The 18526-nt window shown below is 36.6% G+C and overlaps 3 protein-coding genes across 5 annotated transcripts; 2 read left to right on the top strand and 1 right to left on the bottom strand.

The window, feature by feature from the left end:
• Positions 1-637: 637 nt before the first annotated feature.
• On the bottom strand, positions 638-5606 carry LOC140823910 (2-C-methyl-D-erythritol 4-phosphate cytidylyltransferase, chloroplastic-like). 3 transcript variants are annotated; one of them, XM_073185489.1, is made up of 11 exons: positions 5302-5606; positions 5086-5160; positions 4359-4414; positions 3951-4030; positions 3746-3828; positions 3231-3308; positions 2794-2862; positions 1994-2062; positions 1847-1893; positions 1056-1146; positions 638-920 (listed from the first exon to the last, which is right to left on the bottom strand). In XM_073185489.1, the coding sequence occupies exons 1-11, from the start codon at positions 5503-5505 to the stop codon at positions 864-866; spliced, it is 909 nt and encodes a 302-aa protein (XP_073041590.1). In that variant the 5' UTR covers positions 5506-5606; the 3' UTR covers positions 638-863. The 3 variants fall into 3 exon arrangements, with proteins under 3 accessions (XP_073041590.1, XP_073041591.1, XP_073041592.1); XM_073185490.1 differs by having other exon boundaries at positions 5086-5163; positions 5308-5605; XM_073185491.1 differs by having other exon boundaries at positions 5308-5602.
• Positions 5607-5864: 258 nt separating this feature from the next.
• LOC140823909 (NADH dehydrogenase [ubiquinone] 1 beta subcomplex subunit 3-B-like) lies at positions 5865-10817 on the top strand. The gene is made up of 3 exons (XM_073185488.1): positions 5865-6130; positions 9304-9408; positions 10604-10817. Exons 1-2 carry the CDS (start codon positions 5988-5990, stop codon positions 9374-9376), a joined length of 216 nt encoding a protein of 71 aa, XP_073041589.1. The 5' UTR covers positions 5865-5987; the 3' UTR covers positions 9377-9408; positions 10604-10817.
• Positions 10818-13002: 2185 nt separating this feature from the next.
• On the top strand, positions 13003-18066 carry LOC140823907 (26S proteasome regulatory subunit 6A homolog). The gene is made up of 10 exons (XM_073185487.1): positions 13003-13182; positions 13336-13452; positions 14570-14677; positions 14817-15008; positions 15108-15299; positions 15942-16060; positions 16228-16315; positions 16638-16757; positions 16902-17042; positions 17802-18066. The coding sequence occupies exons 1-10, from the start codon at positions 13069-13071 to the stop codon at positions 17877-17879; spliced, it is 1269 nt and encodes a 422-aa protein (XP_073041588.1). The 5' UTR covers positions 13003-13068; the 3' UTR covers positions 17880-18066.
• Positions 18067-18526: the final 460 nt, after the last annotated feature.

The raw sequence follows: 18526 nt of genomic DNA, 5'->3' as shown, positions 1-18526 counted from the left end.
GTCATAAAAAAGACCAAAATTGCCTAATAAAAAAAAATTCTAAAACTGAACTTGACAATATAAAATATCCATTTTTCCCAAAAAATTTTTTTAAAAAAAACAAATCTGAAACTTTTCACATTAAAACGCCTCAATCACTAAAATTTTAGGTAAAGGACGCGCAAAATTAATGACGATGCTATGGTTGCATACAAATATAAAATTGAATTTAGTCAAGGATGCTGGTTGCTTGCAGAGGATAAGTAAGAGAGAAAGGAAATCGTAACCATAGAAATTAAATTACAACTCAATTTGTACTTGCACGAACAAGAGAGACAAAAGAAACGAGGTGTGGATGATGTTAGGAGTATGTATTGTCGCATACGCATATGAGAAGCTCTGAGAGAGAGTCCGTTTGCGCCCAAGATTGAAATAGTCCATTGTCGTTATACATTTTTAATTTACACAAAAGATGAGAAGTAGAGTTCCCACAGATGTGAATTAATGTTCTCACTCAAAATTAACAATACAACTAGTTATGCTGAGCAGTGCAAACTTAATCCAAGTTCTTCGGAAATTTTAATGAAATATGCTGATCACTTCCCTATATTAGAAGCTTTCGTAAAATAATGGTCAAAATTTGAATTCAGACAATATGTGCAGTGTGAATAGATTATTTAAACTCGAGTCACTAAATAGAATTGTACATAATCGAAGAAGCGACAAAGTTGATAAATTTCATTCATTCACTTTCTTATGATGTAACAATATTCGAAATACACGTAAAACTCAAAATTGGCTAACGTTTTGCAGGACCTCGATGAATAATGGATACGAAAACTTTAGGCTACCTGTACCCAAGTTGAGGAATTCATGGTAGAATTTCAAGAATCAGGATTCAATATTCTCTCAGCAAGTAATAGATCATCCGGGGTTGTAACCTGCAATTCGAAATATTAACTGAACTATTTTCTTTTCGAAATCAAGCTGTGTAAAATATAATGTCATTATCATCATCATCCGAGTCGACAAAAGGAAACAAGCAATTTCACAAGACCGTGAATTTATTTATTTACCTTGATGTTGGTGTAGCATCCTTTGGTAATGTAAACCGGATGCTTAAGATACTCTACAATTGACACATCGTCGGTGACTTCAAGACCTTCCCTGTAGAAACATAAAAAGGCTTCAAAATTTTCCATGGGACTTCCCAGTGCAGATAGGTAGGCGAACATTTTCTTTACACTAGAGAGTAGAGACTAATCTATTTCATCCATTATCCGTCTGCTACCATATTTAAGTATGCTAAACATTTAGGCTGGCTTAAAATGAGCTGCAATGCTTTCATAGTAGAACAATTGTGATTTTCTGATCGATGCCACGCCCAGCTATGGCTTTCACATGCAAAATTCTACACAATGGATTCGGTAATTAGCAATTACTTAGCAAACCGATATGAGACGGGCTTTATACTCATCTGTACAATATTCCATGTCCTCGTTGTCGGATAAGATATTGATCCATTGGTACCAAAAATCTATGAGAGTCATAAGAGTTCAAGAGATAGTCCCCGTACATGTGGCACCTTATCAGAAAGGGTCAATGAGAATTTTCTCTCACACAACATTTCTCACATAGAACTTAGTTTTTTGGTTTTTTCTGTCAGTGAACATCTCGTAGATCATTATATCACACCTCAAACCCACAGGCAAAACTCTACAAATGGGCTACACTAGAAGCTATTTTCCTTCATACTCCATTGTTCAACATTATGAACACATTCATTCCAATTTATCCAACAAATTGATGTGCAATGAATAATAAAAAATGGAAGTTATTATTTTGGCTGTCGAGATTTTATAATTACCTATTAACCAATTCAAAACCTTTCTTGAGCAATTCAGGCTTGACAACCTGCCGAACAGTTGATGACATCAATAGTAAGAAAATGCCTCCCAACAAGTTCGATAAATAACATTGTGAACACGCACTAATAAAGTTTTGATGCTAAAACCTGGGGAGTTTGCATTTCCCAAAGCGTCTTTCTGTCCAAAGTTTTTACCACGAAACCTTCACTATTTGCCTGACCCATTGCAGTCACAAAGACACATAAATTTATTTTTTAACACAATGTGCACGATGCATGAATAAGAAAGAGGGAAAAATAACTTATTATCTAATTGCACTAGTCTTCAAACTAATTTTTGCCTTGAGTTCCATATTTAAGGTCTGTAACTGAATCATGACTTTACTCTGAGATCTGATAGTGCCACAAATTCCAATCTTTCTGGACTCGAGTGGTGGTGATTATGCAAAAAAACTTATATTCAGGCTCAAAGCCCATGTTTAATCTTTTCTCATTCAGCATGTATTGAACACAACAGAATCATTTTTTAGTTCACACACATGAACATGATAACTTGTTTGAAACCATATATATGTATAGAAGAACTCTAGTTCTCCTAAGATTATAATCATTGTTACTTTATCAGAATTCTGGATGAACTTGTAGAGTAGTACAGATAAAAAAAAAGGAAGTATCAGCAAACTCTTGGTCAAAAGCGCACTAGAAGACAATTTTAATCAAAATCATAGATATATCATCAAAGAGATCTCATTTTATGGGATGTAAAGGCTCTCAGCCACATTGGCAGTCATAAGAAGAGAATTTAAATCCAAAAGTTAGAATATATGAGAAATCAATTATAAAACAATGCGTTCAGCCCTCACATGTAAAAGTAAAACTGATCTTTTCTCCAGAAAATTATTTCATGTATAGCTGGGGCTTTACAGATGGAGATGTGAAATAACCACCTCTTTAATTGTAGCTTTCGCAGGAACACCTAATACAGCTGCCCCGATAAGCCAACCATCCTTAAGAACCTATGACAAACCAATAGAGTAGGAGTTTAGGAGAATGATTTCATAGAAAGTTGGTTTCTATGTAAAAAAAACCAATATCAGATAAATTCCGATCACAAACAAAATTAATAGCTGAGATGAATTGCTAATTCTTTTAAGTTCATCCCTTGTTCAAGATGCAGTTATATATGCTTCTTGATTTCTTTGCCGATTGAACATAAACAAGCACAGTCTCAATTCATTACAGGGTTAAATAATACTATGTGAGTGGTAAATTCAAATAAATATGGACAACTAATAGGATTTTTGAGAACCGAGAAAAACTGAAGCTGAAACGGTTAAAAGAAAGATATAGACAAGAGAAAAACCGATTCAACTGAGAAACCAACCTGGGTTACATCTTCAGTTAATACAAGAGGTCTTGCAGAATCATGAATGCAGACAAGCTCAGAATTTGAATCAATTGCCTGAACATCAAGAAACCACATTCATCTCACAACACAATCCGGTATACTTAATTCACAATAGAAAACAGTTGTCTTATCCTCTTATCTACAAATGTTAGCCGCCATAAGTTTTCATTGACTGAATTCCAAGTTAAAAGCAACAATTATGATAGTTATTTGTAGAGAAAACGTTCCAAGATTGTTCCTTTACATGTTTGGTGAAAATAAAAGTCTCCAAATTCCCAGTCTCCAAATTCCCAAGAGATAGCCATTAGTAATACTACTTGAAGGCGGTCGGGGTATTCTAGTTTTTTGTAAAATCTAGAACATTATAGTCTGCATGCTTGATTATAATTTTCTTAGATAAAAGGATGCTGGAGGAAAATAAAAAGTGCACAACTAAAGGAAAGGCCTTCACAATCCAAGTACGAAAATTAGAACAGGAAAGGTGTATACACCTCTAATCCACTATATACAGAATCTTGTCTCTCCTTTCCGGGTAATGCGAATTTCAGGTCCACTTGGATGTTCTCCTTGGCATCTAAAAAAAAAACAATGAGAAAACAAGCTTGATCGATCTTGAGAAGTGTGTATTTTGCAGTAATGTTTCAATAAATATTTCTGGTTTGGCATTACTTCAGCTAATATAGAGTAACTTCAGACCTTCAAAAATATCTTGATAAGAAGGATCGCATACAACAACAATTTCCTTCACTTCAGGCATCTTTGAGAAAGTATAGAAACTGCAAGAAAATGTCAAGTTTGTGATTTCAAAAAGTAAAAAGATCATAAATGAAAAATAAAATCTACAATCCCTAATTTGAAGTTCTCATTTTTATTCTGTTTTATCATGATAAGCCTAGACATAATCATATTTCTGCTGTATCAGTATCCGAGAGAGCCGGAGCAAGGATTTCAACATGGACAAATTTCACAATTTAACTACTACCTAGTTCACTTTAAAAAAAACCTCAAAATAATGAAACGAAAGAAAGTTATATCAAAAGAAAAATGTCATATATCTTGGTCACAACTGTCCCGAGTTCAAGAATATTGAGTCACCGCACTCGCCTGTACAATGCAATTGGTTGGCCCAGAAGTGGAAGATACTGTTTTGGCATGCTTGCCTACATCAAAATATACTTATATATATTATCATGTACTTGGAATACAGTCCATAAAAGTGAATAAGTAATAAAAGCATAAAAGGGCATGACAAACAAGAATTACAAAATCCAGAGAAACTTTCGTGACTCAAATTTCAGTTCATTTTAACTGTCGCCAACTTAACAAGCTAGTCTATCTTTCCATCTTATTATCACAGTTCACCTTCTCAAAATATTGTGGCAAGTCCGATTTTCATTCTTCACCATGCTATAATGACAGGATTTATGTGCTTCTTTCCTGTTAAAAAAGGGATTTGGGCGTATCCATTCTATCAAATTTGAATGGTTGTTTTATTCTAAATCACTACGTTAGAATACCAGAAGGCCTTCAGCTTCTACATTCCATTAATATTGGATCTTGCTCTCTTTAGCAAGGATCCTAGGTAAAAGAGAAAAAGAAGAAGAGAATTTGAAATGGTCAACATATTTCATAAGCTCACTATATTGTAAAAGCATTCAAAAGTAGAATTCTAAGGTTACCCAACGAAATTTGGAATCTTGAAAAGATTATTCAAAAACTCCTATCTTGTTTCACTTAAGATACCATCGTCCCAACCACGAAATAATGCCAATTCTTTATGACCAAAAATCATGTACAGACAATTATATAAAAGGAGGAATTAATGACTTACACCCATTCTTTTGCCCTTTCCTCCTGCAAGCAGGACAACAGATACACTTTTGTCTTTCACCACCACTTCAGAACCCTGCTAAATACCAGCCAAAAAAACTTAAAAACTACAACTTTTCAAAGAACTCCAGGCCATCTAAAAACGCACAAAACACAATTCCAAAAAAAATAAATATTTGCGTAACTTCTATATAATAATGCAACTTCTGTTTTTAACCTCTACCTTTGCAGCATCCGCAGAGCAAGTGATTCTTGAATGGAAAAATCTGTGTCCCTTCAAAGACTTAAGTCTGCTAGAAACCGAGTAATTCTTGAAATGGGTCGGATTATTGGAGACAAATGGCAAAAATTTGATGGAAACTGGGGAATCATTTTTCAAGAAAAGTGGAGAGATTGAAATAGCTAATTGATATGTTGACATCGTATTGTTTTTCACAGTGAGCAGTCTGAGGAATATATAAATATATAGCAGCCGAGCATGTCTGACTTGCTTGTGGGGGAAATATGAAGAAAATACCTCGGTTGTTGGTCAATGTTTTCCTTTCTGTTTTAAATTTTCGTTTAATTGTTGTGTGACTTAGGTAGAACCAATTTATATTTGTTTTTTTTTATACGAATGTGAGAATTATTATAATTTTTTCTTCTTGAAAAAAGCTGATATGGAAGTCATAAATTCATATTTTCAGGATTTTTTAAATTTATATTTTAATATTTTTTTAAAGTATTTCTGTATCCAAACATAAAAAATTATTTTAAAAAAATTGATAGGAAGGCCTATTACATAACCAAATCCCAAGTGGGCCCAATTTTAGCCCATCGTCAAGAGCCATCCCATTCCCAGCTCACCCAAGCTTCATTTCTGATCGTCGGGATAAAACCACCAGGAAAAAAGGAGCATTGTCGATGGCGAAGCCGCTGGGATCCACCGGAGAGTTCTTCAAGCGGCGCGACGAGTGGCGGAAGCACCCAATGTTGTCGAATCAGTGGCGGCACGCCACACCCGACCTTGGTATCGCGCTTGTTGCCTTCGGTATATATCTTGTCGGCAGAGACGGATTTATACATGGGCTGCACTGGGCTGGAGCCCAGCCCACTTTTTTTTAGCGACGATTTTTCAGAAACCGTCGTTAATATTTGCGACGGTTTTAGTAAAATCGTCGCCGATCCGACTGTTTTTTGAAAAACCGTTGCTAATAGCGACGGTTGTTTCAAAAACCGTCGTACATCAATGTCTTAGTCCAATCAAGTCCCGTCCATTTACGAGGATGAGACCAAATCCATCCCATATCCTCTGATCCGTCCCACCTCAATTCTACAAAATTTATCTCCCTAGTCCCAAGCCCTTTAACGACAAAATAGAATTGCGGACTCCCGAAGAAATCGAATTGCTCATCAGCAAGGCAACAATCCAAGTAAAAATTGGCTATACATTTTTTATTTTGTTTTTTATAGCTTCTCTATGCGTAATTTGTGGTTTCTTGATTGTTTGTTGTTGAGTTGTTGATTGACTATTACTTGTGGTTTCTTGATCCACCGGAGAGTTCTTCAAGCAGCGCGACGAGTGGCGGAAGCACCCAATGTTGTCGAATCAGTGACGGCACGCCACACCCGGCCTTGGTATCGCGCTTGTTGCCTTCGGTATATATCTTGTCGGCAGAGACGGATTTATGCATGGGCTGTACTGGGCTGTAGGCCAGCCCACTTTTTTAGCGACGGTTTTTCAGAAACCGTCGCTAATATTTGCGACGGTTTTAGTAAAACCGTCGCCGATCTGGATCGGCGACGGTTTTATTCAAACAGTCGCTATTAGCGACTGTTTTTTGAAAAACCGTTGCTAATAGCGACGGTTGTTTCAAAAACCGTCGTACATCAATGTCTTAGTCCAATCAAGTCCCGTCCATTTACAAGGATGAGACCAAATCCATCCCATATCCTCTGATCCGTCCCACCTCAATTCTACAAAATTTATCTCCCTAGTCCCAAGCCCTTTAACGACAAAATAGAATTGCGGACTCCCGAAGAAATCGAATTGCTCATCAGCAAGGCAACAATCCAAGTAAAAATCGGCTATACATTTTTTATTTTGTTTTTTATAGCTTCTCTATGCGTAATTTGTGGTTTCTTGATTGTTTGTTGTTGAGTTGTTGATTGACTATTACTTGTGGTTTCTTGATCCACCGGAGAGTTCTTCAAGCAGCGCGACGAGTGGCGGAAGCACCCAATGTTGTCGAATCAGTGACGGCACGCCACACCCGGCCTTGGTATCGCGCTTGTTGCCTTCGGTATATATCTTGTCGGCAGAGACGGATTTATGCATGGGCTGTACTGGGCTGTAGGCCAGCCCACTTTTTTAGCGACGGTTTTTCAGAAACCGTCGCTAATATTTGCGACGGTTTTAGTAAAACCGTCGCCGATCTGGATCGGCGACGGTTTTAATTCAAACAGTCGCTATTAGCGACTGTTTTTTGAAAAACCGTTGCTAATAGCGACGGTTGTTTCAAAAACCGTCGTACATCAATGTCTTAGTCCAATCAAGTCCCGTCCATTTACAAGGATGAGACCAAATCCATCCCATATCCTCTGATCCGCCACACCTCAATTCTACAAAATTTCTCTCCCTAGTCCCAAGCCCTTTAACGACAAAATAGAATTGCGGACTCCCGAAGAAATCGAATTGCTCATCAGCAAGGCAACAATCCAAGTAAAAATCGGCTATACATTTTTTATTTTGTTTTTTATAGCTTCTCTATGCGTAATTTGTGGTTTCTTGATTGTTTGTTGTTGAGTTGTTGATTGACTATTACTTGTGGTTTCTTGATCCACCGGAGAGTTCTTCAAGCAGCGCGACGAGTGGCGGAAGCACCCAATGTTGTCGAATCAGTGACGGCACGCCACACCCGGCCTTGGTATCGCGCTTGTTGCCTTCGGTATATATCTTGTCGGCAGAGACGGATTTATGCATGGGCTGTACTGGGCTGTAGGCCAGCCCACTTTTTTAGCGACGGTTTTTCAGAAACCGTCGCTAATATTTGCGACGGTTTTAGTAAAACCGTCGCCGATCTGGATCGGCGACGGTTTTAATTCAAACAGTCGCTATTAGCGACTGTTTTTTGAAAAACCGTTGCTAATAGCGACGGTTGTTTCAAAAACCGTCGTACATCAATGTCTTAGTCCAATCAAGTCCCGTCCATTTACAAGGATGAGACCAAATCCATCCCATATCCTCTGATCCGCCACACCTCAATTCTACAAAATTTCTCTCCTTAGTCCCAAGCCCTTTAACGACAAAATAGAATTGCGGACTCCCGAAGAAATCGAATTGCTCATCAGCAAGGCAACAATCCAAGTAAAAATCGGCTATACATTTTTTATTTTGTTTTTTATAGCTTCTCTATGCGTAATTTGTGGTTTCTTGATTGTTTGTTGTTGAGTTGTTGATTGACTATTACTTGTGGTTTCTTGATCCACCGGAGAGTTCTTCAAGCAGCGCGACGAGTGGCGGAAGCACCCAATGTTGTCGAATCAGTGACGGCACGCCACACCCGGCCTTGGTATCGCGCTTGTTGCCTTCGGTATATATCTTGTCGGCAGAGACGGATTTATGCATGGGCTGTACTGGGCTGTAGGCCAGCCCACTTTTTTAGCGACGGTTTTTCAGAAACCGTCGCTAATATTTGCGACGGTTTTAGTAAAACCGTCGCCGATCTGGATCGGCGACGGTTTTAATTCAAACAGTCGCTATTAGCGACTGTTTTTTGAAAAACCGTTGCTAATAGCGACGATTGTTTCAAAAACCGTCGTACATCAATGTCTTAGTCCAATCAAGTCCCGTCCATTTACAAGGATGAGACCATATCCTCTGATCCGCCCCACCTCAATTCTACAAAATTTCTCTCCCTAGTCCCAAGCCCTTTAGCGACAAAATAGAATTGCGGACTCCCGAAGAAATCGAATTGCTCATCGGCAAGGCAACAATCTAAGTAAGAATCGGCTATACATTTTTTATTTTGTTTTTTATAGCTTCTCTATGCGTGATTTGTGGTTTCTTGATTGTTTGTTGTTGAGTTGTTGATTGACTATTACTTGTTTATTTGTTTAATAATTATTTTATTCTTGTTTAGGATTATAACTTGAACTTTTTCAAAATGGAACATTAATCTTGTTTTGACATTACCTGTGTGCCCCAACTTCTATTCCTGGATCCGTCCCTGCTTGTCGGAGAAACCGCGTATAACAAGATCTACGCTCCTAAATCTCATTCTCATACCACCTCTTCTTCTTCTTCTCACTGAATTCTATCGAATCGGAGACTTGATTTTATAAGGTCGGGCTCATAACTCAATGTTCTCAGTCTAGGATTGCATTTTTAAAACAAAATCAGTTGTATGTGTACTGCTTGATGTTTAATCTGATAAATTGTTTTTAACTGCTGCTCGTCTATCCATCCCATGAAATTTAGTTTTTTTTTTCTTTTTTATGACATGAACTTGGAGTTACTCGGGCGTTATTGTTGTCTGCAACCTAAGTTGTTTCATGACAAGAACGTGGGTGTGCCTTTTGGGTGGGCAGTGGATATGTCTGTACTTTGTGGTGTTGCAAAAGCTAAAAGCCTAAAACTTCAGTGTTGCTGTGGGATGATAATTTATGTACCATCATCATTTACTGGTAATAAGATTTTGTGCATCGAAGGAGCTGAGTTTGGATGTTTGTTCGAGATTTGAAAAATATTGTCCAATTCAACTTAAGCACCATCTTTCTCTTTACTGTACTTCACAAATATTATTTTTATTTTTTTTCAATTGTGTTTGGTCAGTTGTTTTTAGTACCCCCAATATTCAAGACGTATAGGGAATTTAAAAAATTCATATGGTTGCCTTGAAGAATCAGTTTGTGAGAGTTACTGTGAGCAGAAACAAATGTTTGACATTCCGTTGGTGCTACCAAATTAATCAAAATAGCATTTGAAACGGTTATTGAAATCGAGTAAATAATTTTGTTTTCATCTAGGCATATGGATTGATATGTCGTGAAGTCTCATAGACATGCCAAAGAGAAATAGTAATATTTGGTATTGTTTTTTGGGTGCTTGCATTGGAGAATATAATGTATGTTTGGTTTTATTTTATGAAAATGACTATTTTAATGTCATGTAGAAATTTGTTGGATTGATTTATTTATGTTAATTTTGTGTATTGAGTCTAAAGTTAATACAATGACAGTATTGTGGGGAACAATGAATAGTTGAATTAATGATTATATCAGGAGATTTGAAATGAAATAAAAACATCTCTACTTACTCAAGGTTTCTTCTCTGAGCAGGTTCACAGTATTCCTATGTCATAAACTGATCGAGGTGAATAGTTTGTATCCTAAGGGTGAAGTCAATGAGAATTATTACAGTATTTAGGTGAAGAGAGAGAACATCTGCTCACAAATAGTAATTGAAGTTGTGCATTTTAGAGTATTCATTTAATTCCTTACACATTGTAATTACTTGACTTTCTAATTGAGGGATGCAGGTGGCACACACTTTTACTTTGGTATTGCTAGGAAATTGGTCCCACGAAATCTAAGTCCAAGTGGTGACTCGAAGGCCTTTTGCTATAAGAATGCTCTGCAGCATTCAACTATTTTTGCTTTCTTCCCAGATTTATGCATTTGGTTATAACTTTTTAAGATGAACACTTATATTTGACTTTTTTTTACGGTTATTGATTAATGCTACTTATTGCTAATCAGCAGATGAACCTGCATGTCGGGCCGTGCGAATGAGGTGTCATCGTGTTTGCCTGTTCCCAATTTCCGAGTGTTGAAGTAAAGTAATCCTCGGACATGTTTATTGCTTTCCATTGGATGAAGTTTCAATTAATAACCAAATTAACAGTGTTGTATCCAGTTATACATATACGTGCAAGTTTGTGTGCAGTCACAAGGTTGACCCTCAATATGTGCTCGTTTTGCTCTTGAAACTCCTTAGATGGGGTTCATCATATGTGATCATGATATATCAAATTAGCACAGGCGCCAGAGACGGATCTACGCTAGGGCTGTACTGGGCAGCCCAGCCCATTTATTTTATTTAGCGACGGTTTTAGCGACGGTTTTGTGAAAACCGTCGCTACTTTTGCGACGGTTTTAGTAAACCTGTCGCCGATGGGGATCGGCGACAGTTTTATCAAAAACCGTCGCAAATATTAGCGACGGTTATTGCTAAAACCGTCGCTAAATTATTAAAAAATAAAAAAAAAGTGGATCGGCGGTTTTAATTAGCGACGGTTTATTCAATAGAACATCATTACCACTTTGATGTTTTTAATGCAGCAATAGATTTCATTTTGATGGAGTTAAATACTCGGTTCAATGAGTAATCGGTTAAACTTCTTTCTCTTAGTATAGCTTTAGATCCTAAAAATTCATTTGACTCATTTAACAGTGATGATATTTGCAAGCTTGCGAAGAAGTTTTATCCTGGAGATTTCACAGATCAAGAAATTGTTGTTTTGAAGTATGAATTGATACATTTATAAACTCGATGTGATGCAGAATTTAAAGGTTTCTACACTTGTTGAGTTGTGTCAGCAATTGACCGAGAGTGGACGGTCAAGTGTTTATGTTATGTTGACTAGATTGATTCATCTTGTTTTGACATTATCTGTGTCTACTGCCACTATTGAACGGGCTTTTTCAGCAATGAAGCATGTGAAGACGGAACTTCGCAATAAAATGGAGGATGACTTTCTTGCCGATTGTTTGACACTCTATATTGAACGAGATTTAGCTAAACATATTGATGTAAATTCTATTATTGATGAATTTTATGTTTTAAAATCACGTAAGGCACAACTTCGTTGAACGATATGATGTACTTTTTTTTTAATAATATATAACTTATCATATTGAGTTCAAGCCCACCCCAACTCTTATTCTTGGATCCGTCCCTGACAGGCGCCAAATTTATATGATATTTTTGGTTCAATCAATTTGATTCTCCATACTTCAAAAAATAAATAAATAATTTTTTTTTATTAGTTTCATTGTTTGATTAAACTTTTCTTTGTAAATTTTGTTTACAATCTCAAGAACAATTTACTTGTACACGGTAACATAGAACACCTTTTTTATGAGATTGGTTCTAGCTTGCTCTTTAATTAATTTGTTTTGGGGAAAATAAACAAGTATAATTATATGCCTTTAAAAGATTGAATGCGCATTGCACTTCCTTTTTGTGTTCGCTTAAATTTCATACTCATTAATGCTTTAGGATATAACCTGAATCAAGAATTGCATGGAATTCACGCCATCTTTACATTGAAAGTAGCTATTAAGTCACCTTTTTTAAATAAAAAAAAAGTGCAAAGTGACACTTTAAAATGAAAAAGATTTTTATCCCAGAATAAAAAAAGAAAACAGTAGACTATGGTGATTATGAAACGAAGCTATTTTTCGCTCATTAAAAATAGCAACGCTAGTAATATTTGGTTCCGAATTGCGTTTCATTTCCTGTTTTATACACAAATGATTGGTATGTGTAGTTAAACAAAATATACGAGAAAAGGACATGAAACACAAATATATAAAATTAGTTGTGCAACAATGGCTTCACTTTTAATTTTATCCGAATTCACTCAACAGGAACAATGGCTTCCAACACCTAAGTCGTGAAAATTAACAATTTGTTGAAAGAACTATAAAACGACGTTTTTAGTTATCAACCAAGCTTTTGAACTTTGCAATGCAATCCAATGCACGCTTGAAATCACCATCTTCCAGACCGAAAGTGAAGTTTTGGGCCTAAAATTTCAACAAAGGTCAAGCCCGAAAAGAGAATCCTTCACTTCAAAGCCCATTAACAAAATTGAACCATTAGCCCATGACATCATGTAGGCCCATATACTTAAAACCACTTTTCGCAGAGAATTCCTCACTTCTACGCATAACATTAACTTACCCCTCTCTCTCTCTCCCCCTCTGTGACGGTCGGAAAATGGCGACGCCGATGGTAGAAGACAATTTCGAGGACGATCAGCTTTCTTCCATGACCACCGAAGATATCATTCGCGCATCTCGCCTTCTTGATAACGAAATTCGAATCCTCAAGGTCATCTTCTGGTCACTTTTTCTACGTTTATTTGAATATGGTGATGGATGATAAAATTTTGCGTTGATTATAAAATTACTTAATTTTTTTTATCTTCGGTGGTACGTATTTTAGTCCTACTGTGTTGAAGTATTGATCTCTTTATTTTCACAGGAAGAGTTGCAGAGAACGAATCTCGAGTTAGATTCATTCAGGGAGAAGACGAAGGAGAATCAAGAAAAAATTAAGCTGAATAAGCAGCTTCCTTATCTGGTCGGCAACATTGTAGAGGTATTTTTTCTGTTCATCTTGGTAGTAACTTTAGAAATTGGAATAATTTTGCGCCATTGCTCAAGGTGTTGTTCAAAAGTTTTTATTTTTTGACCTTTCAGAGAGAAGGAAACAGAATTAAATGAATACAGAATACTGTTTAAAACAGCCATCTTGGGTTTTAGCTCTTTACAGTTCTTGGTCATTTGCTAACCATGGACTGGTGGCGTGAAAAATTCAGTCAGGGGGTTAAAAGGAACTCTAAGTTCTGAACCACATGTGGTAGAAGCAACGTGTTGTCGTGGTGTCGACAAGGTGAATTGCGGACGGTGCTGAGAGCTGTACTAAATCTATTAACGGGTTGCAATGAGAGACTGTTTCTTTCTCGTTCTTTTTCGTTTTTTATTTTTAAATTTTCAGAGTTTGGGGGCAAGGGTTTGGTGTTAAGAGGGCATAGTTTCTCCCTACATGTTTCGATTTCTTTTTGGTTGATGATCCAACATCTCCTCTTATTAACTCTTCCCTCATTTGGAAATCTCTATTCCTTCTTAGTTACGTGTATTTAGTTGGATTGTGAGAAAAAAAATCATTATCTGGTATCATCATCCAGTTGGTGTATTATGTTGAGACTATGTTTCTCTGTCTCGCAATTTCATAGTGAATATGAATTCAACAGATATGGACTGGATTAAACCAATGGAAGTTGGTGGTAGTAGTAGCAATCACTTTATGGTTGTGGAAAGAAGGGATAACTATTAGTCTTTTGTGTCAGTCTATTTGGAGCTCTATATTTATCTTTCTACCTCTTATGTAAACTGATTAAAATGAAGCCGGAATTGTATCAGTTTGCTCCTCATTCCTTCTGTTACCCTGTCCGTTTCTATGCCTACTCTGTGTGTATGTGTGTGTGTTGGGGAGGATATGTATTTGAATTAGAATGCTTTGAAGATTGAATTTTGGTATCAATCAACTCTTAGACTAGGCAACTTGCTATCATGAATGATTCTTAGAGGCTCTCCCTTAAGGTTGATTTTGTATTCATTAATTTCTCTCATTTGACAAGTAGTTTGAGAATGTTTAGGTAATGTGATTTTCCAGATTTTGTGAATCATATTTTCCCATTCTCTACTTTTGTTAGATTTTGGAAATGAACCCAGAGGAAGAGGCTGAAGAAGATGGTGCAAATATTGATCTTGATTCACAGAGAAAGGGTAAATGTGTAGTGCTAAAAACATCCACTCGCCAGGTTTGATAGCATGTATCCATGCATTTTTTCCTTTTTCTCTCTTCCTCTTCCTTAATGAGCCTTTTTTATATTGATCATACTTTGAGTTGTCAGCCCTCCTTGATGGATGGTATTTTTACTACATACTATGTCAATGCAGACAATTTTCCTACCTGTAGTAGGCCTCGTTGATCCTGACAAATTGAAGCCCGGTGATCTGGTTGGAGTAAACAAAGACAGCTACCTGATCTTGGATACACTGCCATCTGAGTATGATTCTCGTGTCAAAGCCATGGAGGTTGATGAGAAACCAACTGAAGACTACAACGATATTGGAGGCCTGGAGAAACAGGCAAGTTATTCCCTTTGAGACCAATTGTTATGGGCATATTATCATAAATCTTTTCTAATGCTTCTATTCCTTAATGGGAATACTTTATGATCGCTGCAGATTCAAGAACTGGTTGAGGCAATTGTATTGCCCATGACTCACAAAGAGAGATTTCAGAAACTAGGAGTTCGTCCGCCAAAAGGAGTCCTTTTATATGGGCCTCCTGGGACGGGAAAAACTCTGATGGCTCGTGCATGTGCTGCCCAAACTAATGCTACTTTTCTGAAGCTAGCAGGCCCTCAGCTTGTACAGGTAACTACATTCAAGATTTTTTTAGGAGGATTTACCGTCTGATGAGTTTGAGTAATCATAATCCTGAATATGCCTGTTAGGTATCTCTACGATTTTTTGGGTTTTGAAGTTGCTTTGTTGCATATACATTTGGTGTCGGTATGGTAAATGAGTTATTCAGAATTTGAAGGAGTATTGGATTGTTGAGAGTTTTGTACTGGAGTTGATAAAAGCTGAATGAATTGCTAATTTCAGATGTAGATTTTAATTTTTTAGTTTTCAAACTTCGTCCAACTTTAGTTGATTCGTGTTTAAACTGTCATAATTAAGGCCAGTATGTGAGTCTATGATTTAGTTTATTCAGTGTTCCTCCTTTTTAGTCAGCTACACATTCTAATGCAGTTTTGAAGACTTCATGTAACATGCAATTTTGTGGTGTTTCACCTTTTTATGATTTCATTACATGGCTCGTTTGGCATCATCTGCTAAGAAATTTCTGTATATAAGATGCTGTCCTTGTGACACGTGATTCTTATTTAACCAGAGAAGGCACTACCCTACATTGAAGCTATAAAATAGCCAAACGATGTCTCACTTTTAAGTGAAGAGTATTTTCTTTTGATGACTTGAATCCACCATAATCGATTCTACTCTGGATTTTAGATGTTCATTGGAGATGGAGCAAAACTTGTTCGTGATGCTTTTCAACTTGCCAAAGAGAAATCCCCTTGCATCATTTTTATTGATGAGATTGATGCTATTGGCACAAAGCGTTTTGATAGGTGGCATTTGCTTTCTAATTGTTTGTCTGGTTGTCATCTGTCCCCCTGCTTCATTTTTGTGATTCTTGAGTCTTTAATCGGAGCCGCTTCCTAGCCTGAGGACTGGCTATTGAGGGCTCCGGTGCTTTGTCTATGCTGATAATTAATGATGCTTTCTTCTTATGCAGTGAAGTTAGTGGGGATCGAGAAGTGCAGAGAACTATGTTAGAGCTGCTCAATCAGCTTGACGGTTTTAGCAGCGATGATCGGATAAAGGTATTTTCCCTACTTGTTTATTTGTTCCTTCTTGTTGCGTACTTTAGTGATCGTTGCATGTTGGAACTTTTTAATTGTCTTCTGATCTTCCCACCTATGATTGATGGGATGGAATTGCTTTGTGCTGTTCTTTCGGCCTTTGATTTATTTCATGGACTTTGTATGTGCTATTAGTTTGATCTTTGGTTGGATACATTTTATTCCACCATTACAATATTTGAATCTGAACTCTGTAAAATGTGTTTTCTTTTGGTGCAGAAATTCATGTATCGTGTCTAGTTTTTTATCTTATTATGCTCCGACATTTTATTACCATGTTTAGGTCATAGCAGCGACAAACCGAGCTGATATCTTGGACCCTGCCTTGATGCGGTCTGGTCGACTAGATCGTAAAATTGAGTTTCCTCATCCTACGGAGGAAGCCAGAGCTCGGATTTTGCAGGTATACCTTTTAGATGAGAAACTATATATGATTGTTTTCCTAAAGAAATTTTTGGTTTTGAAGTGAGTATGGTATCGTGCCCAGGTTTTATTTTAAAGGAGTTCCCTGTTGGAACATCTAAACTATAAATCTTTTTAATAACAGATCCACTCCAGGAAGATGAATGTTCATCCAGATGTAAACTTTGAGGAGCTTGCTCGGTCTACTGATGACTTCAATGGTGCACAACTTAAAGCTGTTTGTGTGGAAGCAGGCATGCTAGCCCTTCGCCGCGATGCCACTGAGGTCTCTCTTTCCCTCCCCTTCACCCCCCCCACCCCCCCCCACCCCAAAAAAAAACCCCAACACACACACCTCTCTCGACATGAGCATACTCATGCATGTGCCTGTTTATGTCTACTGAGACACACGGGCATCTAAATGAAACAGTGCTGTTTTATACGTAACAATCGAAATATATGTTTTAGCGTTTTTTCCCGTGGCGGTGCACCTAAAATGTACTAGGGTCAGGGCTGAGGCATGTCCACCTTAGAATTTTACGTCATACCATGTTAATTAAAATAAATAAACAAATAAAACAATGGTGATTTGGTGATTAATTGGTATAAGTGGAAATAATTTGGCATTTGAAGGTTAAAAGGTTTTGACATTTGAATTAGAGGGGTCTACTTCAAATATCCCATATAAGGGGTATAGTGTATTCAAGCCCCAAACTTGATTCAAGATTGTCTTTGTTGGTTTTGAGTATTGTAGTTTGGAAATCGTGATATTGTTTGAGGTTTATTGGAATTCAGTGTGTGTATGAACTTTGGAAATCAAGTCTACTCCAAAGGTTACACAAATTTAACCTGTAACTTTTGCCGTGGCACTTGAAAATTTTGTTGAACTTTGAGAATGTAAGACTGTTGCCTTTGCTCATCTCTGTAAACTTGTCTGGAGAAGCAAAAATGTATGAGTTGCGTCCTAATGTTCATGATTTCAAATCTCTCTTTTTTGTACATAATTTAATGATACATAAATATATGTCTGATCTTGATGTAACAGGTAAACCACGAAGATTTTAATGAAGGTATTATCCAAGTTCAAGCAAAGAAAAAGGCCAGCTTAAATTACTATGCCTAGGTGTCAAATGCTCTGAACACTGTGGAACTCTTGAGCATAAAAAACTCAGGGAATCGCGAATATGCCCCCTTGGAGTTGAAGATTAAAATACTTGAAATCTCTTCAAATGGCTATATCCTAGAATTGTGTTCTCATTTAATTTGACGCAATTCAAAAAAGTCATCTTGATCGTCATTTTTTGGAAGCTTTGAAATAATGATTGCGTGCATCATGTCATGAGGATGATATAGTTTCAATATCATTTGTTGCGTTTAGAACATAATATTATATTATTCATTGAAACAAAACAAATTTTCTTATATCGAGTTTATATTTTGTTTTATAATATTTTATATCTTGTGGAACGATATACAAAATTAATTTTTGTATTTTAAAAATATTGAGAAGAGATACGAATAATGTAATTAAGATATGCATATGAGATATCATTCAAATATATGTCAAAGTATTTGTCTTATTCAATATCTCATCTAATAATATAACCACTTAGATTTCATGAGCATTTTATGATAGTCAAAATTAATTTGATGAAATATTATAGAATTTTATTTGAATTTCAATATTTGGCTAAGTGAATTTATTTGACGAGGAGTTTTCTATGCTACCATCATAAATGTTATGAATTAGCTGGTTAGACACTTTGACTA

The sequence above is a fragment of the Primulina eburnea genome, chromosome 2 (assembly GCF_022965805.1).
Source record: "Primulina eburnea isolate SZY01 chromosome 2, ASM2296580v1, whole genome shotgun sequence".
Classification (NCBI taxonomy): domain Eukaryota; kingdom Viridiplantae; phylum Streptophyta; class Magnoliopsida; order Lamiales; family Gesneriaceae; genus Primulina; species Primulina eburnea.
The sequence above is the reverse complement of the archived record's forward strand: the minus strand, read 5'-3'. Positions and strand labels throughout refer to the sequence as shown.

Coding starts and splice junctions, on each gene's coding strand:
- LOC140823910 (XM_073185489.1), bottom strand. CDS start 5,505: ATGTCAACATATCAATTAGCTATTTCAATCTCTCCACTTTTCTTGAAA. Junction 5,161..5,301: donor CGGATGCTGCAAAGGTAGAG/GTTAAAAACAGA, acceptor GGTATTTAGCAG/GGTTCTGAAGTGGTGGTGAA. Junction 2,063..2,793: donor CGAAAGCTACAATTAAAGAG/GTGGTTATTTCA, acceptor GCAATGGGTCAG/GCAAATAGTGAAGGTTTCGT.
- LOC140823909 (XM_073185488.1), top strand. CDS start 5,988: ATGGCGAAGCCGCTGGGATCCACCGGAGAGTTCTTCAAGCGGCGCGAC. Junction 6,131..9,303: donor TTCGGTATATATCTTGTCGG/CAGAGACGGATT, acceptor CCTGCTTGTCGG/AGAAACCGCGTATAACAAGA.
- LOC140823907 (XM_073185487.1), top strand. CDS start 13,069: ATGGCGACGCCGATGGTAGAAGACAATTTCGAGGACGATCAGCTTTCT. Junction 16,758..16,901: donor CCAGAGCTCGGATTTTGCAG/GTATACCTTTTA, acceptor TTTTAATAACAG/ATCCACTCCAGGAAGATGAA. Junction 17,043..17,801: donor TTCGCCGCGATGCCACTGAG/GTCTCTCTTTCC, acceptor TTGATGTAACAG/GTAAACCACGAAGATTTTAA.